Source organism: Leptonychotes weddellii, chromosome 11 (assembly GCF_054177405.1).
Source record: "Leptonychotes weddellii isolate Sample4059 chromosome 11, ASM5417740v2, whole genome shotgun sequence".
Classification (NCBI taxonomy): Eukaryota; Metazoa; Chordata; class Mammalia; order Carnivora; family Phocidae; genus Leptonychotes; species Leptonychotes weddellii.
Genome location: NC_138379.1, coordinates 94,290,129 through 94,295,144, shown reverse-complemented (window position 1 = coordinate 94,295,144; position 5,016 = coordinate 94,290,129). Strand labels below are relative to the sequence as shown.

Sequence of the window (5,016 nt, the reverse complement as noted above, 5' to 3'; positions counted from 1 at the left end):
CCCCAGACCAGCACTAGCAGAACGGGAAGGCTGGGCATGCTGGCTTCGCTTTCCTTCTCTGCTGAAGGACCTGGACGCTCCCCACCGGCCACCCCAGCACATCAGCTAGGACGCTCCCTCTTTATATACAGGTCCACCCTTCCAGAAAGCGGATGCTGGCTGACTCAGGTTTCATAATATGCTCTTTGATTAGCGATGAACAGCTCCAGCAATTATCAGAAATGGTGACATCTGCAGATTATTTAGATTCACTTGGTGTCGCAACCTTGTGATTAATACCAAACAGGAAGTGTGTGAAGGAGGCACAAGACTGTTGTTTCCTCCAATTCATTTCCATCCTATTTGACAAGGGTTCTAGACTACTCCATGAGCATTTGGGAAAGTAGGCTTTGCTCCTTGATCCTGCTGGCCGTGAGGCGCTCCAGGGTGCACCCCGCTCCCGACCCAGGGCAGGGGCAGGGCTGCTGACCCGGAGCTGTGCAGGTGGTTGTTCAGCACTCACACTGCCAAAGCTTGTCGCCCTGCAGGGGCCGTGGGGCGGCCATCCCGGCTTCAGAGGAGCTCCCTTCTGCCTTTGCTAAGTGTCCTGGGACACCTTCAGGGTCCCACGGTTTCTCTCAACTTTTATTCAGGCCCAGGGGTGAGAACCTTGACTGAGAAACCCCCATCCACAGGTGGGGTATGTGATAACTCACACCCGGTGTAGACACTGCCCGTTGGCATCATGGGACATGTCAGATCCTTCTCTGAAACCCATCAGAATGTACCAGGGGAGGCAGGGGCTTGCGGCAGACCAAGTCTTATTGCCTTACTGGGAGTCTGCTGTCTTATTTTTTAAAAAGATTTTATTTATTTATTTGACAGAGAGAGCAAGCACAAGCAGGGGGAGCAGCAGAGGGAGAGGGAGAAGCAGGCCTCCCGCTGAGCAGGGTGCCCGATGCCGGGCTCGATCCCAGGACCCTGAGATCATGACCTGAGCTGAAGGCGGATGCATAACCAACTGAGCCACCCAGGTGCCCCAAGTTTTGCCTCATTATAGGCTATCTTATCTGTAAAATCATGGTTTCATGGGTTATTATTTTTCTATGCATATTAAAATAAATACATGGCTATGTAATGAAAAATGTTCATTTATGTATCCATGTTCTATATTAAAGTGTCTTGTGGGTGTGTCCTTTCTACCCTTGGTGAGAAAAGATGATCTAAATCTGTGGCTTCCTCTACTCACGCCCCACCCTCCTTCCTGGAAAGTGTTTGATGAGACGTAAAGTTGAGAACTACTTGCCTCTATTCTCCCCCTTCAGGACCTGATGGGGCTCCCGCCTTTCCCACCTGTCAGGTTGGCTTTCTCACCTTCCCGACTTCTGTTTTCCTTGTCACACAAAGAACAACATCTTGTGTATAAACATTGCTTCAATGTATTTTGGATTGATGTGAAAGAGCTCATTTTCTCCCTAATTATCTAACCACAACTTCCTCATCTAAGTGGAGTGATTGGTGAGTTCAAGACAGTAAGAGGAATTAGAAGAAATTCTCATGAAGTTGAAATCCTCTCCTCACGGGCATTAGATGGAGGAGGGCGGGGCTGGGACCACAGAACCCCAGCAACTGAACTGACTTCAGTGCAGGCAAGGGAAATCCTGCAAGAAACTCTTTACATTAGAGCTTGTGTTTTAAAGTCAAGGGGTAGCAGACACATCCTGACTTTTGGGGAATCTGGCCTGTGTCAAGAGGATGCACCCTGCTCCACTGGGCAGTGGGAAGCAAGGGTCCCCGCGTTAGCTCGAGAGCATGTAACCGTCTGGGGCTGGGCCAGGAATTACAAAGGTATCACCCAGGAAGAGTGTCTTAAAATGTCAATGTGGCAGAAGTCTACATAGCCTACGGTCTGCAAGTTTTCCAACGTTTGTGAACTACTATATCCTTTAAACAAAATCCCTTTTGGAAAGCCAAATGGTAAAGCCGATGACAGAAGAAGCACCCTCCGGAAGTGGGAAATGGGGCCGCAGAGCCTCGCCTCCCTCCCTCCCATGTGGTCCCCTGTCTCCTTTCCTCTAGCAAGGTCTCCGATTTCCATGCAACAGTGAAGATTCAGTAAAGTGAAGCTCAGAAACCGAGGGTCTAGCCCAGCACCCTGATTTTCCAGATGAAGAAACTGGAGAACAGAGAGGTTGCCCACGGGCCGGTGGTCCCACCTCTGCAGGGACGGGGGCGGGGGGGTGGGTCCTGGCCGGGGAGAGCGTGAGGAGCTTGGCTTACACCTGCTCTTGGTCTGAGGGCAGAGCTCTTGACCGAAAAGCCACAAGTGTTTCATTACAACTTCGGGAATGCTGACGGACATTGCAAACTGGTCACTGAAATAGCTGTTTGTTAAATTTCTTCCCAAAATAACAAAGCATTTTAAATTAAGTTTTGGTTAGGCAGCCAGCCTCGAAGATTCACATGGTCCTGAATCTTGAAATTTCCAGTTAGGTATTCACATAACTCCTTGATTAGTGCCTCCATGTGATCTATCTGAGAGTGGAAAGGAAAACATAAAATCTAGACCAGAAAGCTGGGGATTAAATCCTACCAAAATCCTAGCAATGCTTGAATTTGGCATAGTTTCCAAGAAGCTCAAGACATGTTAGAATTTTATTGCTCTTTGAACATTTTTTCCCTGGGGGCTTCTTTCCCCCATCACCCCCATTTGGATGTAGTTTTGTGGAAATTATTCCTCTATCCTGTATTTCCTGGGAGAACGGCAGCCTCGAGTGGGCTCTTGTGAGTGCGGCTGCATCAACGGACTCCTGACTATTTCCAAACAGGCAAATTGTTTCCAAGGTTTTCATGCCTACTGCTCTGGGGAAGGACTCAAACATGTTTGTGTTTTTCCATATTAAGTTCCGTCTTGGAATAGCAATCTTGCTTCATGTTTTTTTATGCTTGGAAATACAGCCTTTTAATTTTATAATTCAACTTGAGTGTCAGATTTTTTTTTTTTTCTGTTTTTTTGGTCCTACAAGACTTGAAATGATTTTAGCAGGACCTTTAAATATGGAATGCTGTTTTGTTTTGGGAGTAACATGAAGGACGGCTTTGCCCCACCCGGTATGTTCTCCTTACGAATGGCCCCATGGTAGCTTCATGGACAACCAGCGTGTGTGGGTCTGACATTTAACAGACGCTGTGCACCTGTTCTTCCTTTGGTCGTCATGGCTACCTTCCAGGTAGAGATGGTCGACGCATCGGCCTGCAGTCACTTACCGTCACGGGTCTGTGTAACTCCAGTCCACCAGCCTTCATGGCGCCCTGTCACCAGACATGACACTGGGAAAGGGATTTGCCTCCCTGTCAGAGAATGTGTTGTGAGACATGAGGCTGGTTCTGTTGGTTCTGTCATGTCTATAATAACGTTTCCACCCCACCACCCTGTCCCTCGGGCCTGAAAGGATCTTCGCTGATCCCCACAGACATCTCTAGATGCCTGACGCTGGAATGCATCTCTTTGTTCTAACAGCAAATTAGTGTGGAAAAGCCAGTGAGTTGGCTCAGCCCCTCCGTGCGTAAGCTTATGCCTTCCCCTGTGATTTCCACCCTTCTGGCTTTCCTGTCATGTCTCCTTTTGTACAAATCTTTTCCCTCACCCTGTGAACTTGTCTACCCGCTGGAATAGATCAACTCCCCAAACATCTCTCTGCTCTTTACCATCCACCTTATTGTTTAAGCTTGACCTTGACTTTGATCCCCTGCCCTGGGCTCTCAGCGGTGACTACTAACATCCACCATGGGGTCACGGTGCCACTGACCCTCTCTGGCATTGTCTTGGACAGATCCTTCTTTCCTTGGCTTGGGAGTCTCTGCACTTTGCTTTTTCTCCCTGTACTTTTGGATTACTTCCTCTTCTTTGCTAGGTCTCTTCCTTTTCCCCTCTGGAATCTACCCATTCACTCAGGCCCTGCTCTGAGTCCTCATCTCTCATTGCTGGCCACTTATTACCCCAGGACAGGAATCTCTCCTCCTGTAACTTCAACTTACAGCCTCACAAAAGTTCCTCCCCGAACACGGGCCCCAGTCTTTCCCCGGAGCCCTACCTGGGCTTCACCTGCCACTGGGATGGCTCCACCTGGGGGTGGTGTCATTTCCTCCCAAAGCGGGACTCTAATTCCTCACTGTTAAACTTCTTACCTGGAACGGAGCTTCCTAAACCACAGACTGGCGTTCAAACTGTGCCCTTACTCCATAGCCTGTTACTCAGTCTTTTTATGTCTTTTTTTTAAATTAGCTTCCGATGTAGAGGTTAGTGATTCATTCGTCGCATACAACACCCAGCGCTCATCCCATCCTGTGCCCTCCTTCATGCCCATCACCCAGTTACCCCAAACCCCCACCCCCATCCCTTCCAGCCACCCACAGTCTGTTTCCTAGAGTTATGAGTCTGTCATGGTTTGTCTCCGTCTCTGTTTTCATCACATCGGTCTTTTTATGTCTTGATTTTCTCATCTGAAAACTGGAAATAACACTAGCCCATGCCAGGTGGGTTTCTGAGACGAGACACACGTAGGATATACTAGTCCAGAGGCTGGGACATGGTGAGCGGTAACTACAAAAGCCCCATAATTCTTTCTATGAATAAAATCTTTCCGTGGTTTCCTTTATTGCCCAAAGTGAATGGCACTTGGAAAACCTGCCATGCTCAGGCCCAGAGAGACGTCCCAGTTCTGCTTCCCACTCCCCGCACACCCTGAGCTAGGCTGTTTCCCACATGTGAGCTGCACCCCGTTCTCCTCCTTGTCCCACATCACAGCTCCCTCTGTTCCGCCGTCACAGAGTTCTGCGTCCCCCCAGGTCTCGGTCAAGTGCCGCCTCATCCACAACGTCTTCTCTCTCCTCCCCACTCGGAGTTTTCACAAAACATTCCCCTTTCTCAAAGCACTTTCCATATTTTCCTTACCTTGACTTGACTCTCCTAACGGAAGGCAATTGGTTGAAAAGAGGGCTGGCATTTTGTGTTTGTGTTGCTCTCCATTTTCCAGG

General features: G+C 48.9%; 1 protein-coding gene across 1 annotated transcript in view; it reads right to left on the bottom strand.

The window, feature by feature from the left end:
* Positions 1-3,285, bottom strand: part of LOC145716032 (stromelysin-2-like) — a 10,521-nt gene extending 7,236 nt beyond the window's left edge. Inside the window, exons 1-2 of the mRNA XM_081797374.1 lie at positions 3,247-3,285; positions 2,430-2,514 (exon numbers count right to left, since the gene is read on the bottom strand). Of these exons, the coding sequence (XP_081653500.1) occupies positions 2,430-2,514; positions 3,247-3,285 (124 nt within the window). The remainder of the gene's footprint in view (positions 1-2,429; positions 2,515-3,246) is intronic.
* Positions 3,286-5,016: the final 1,731 nt, after the last annotated feature.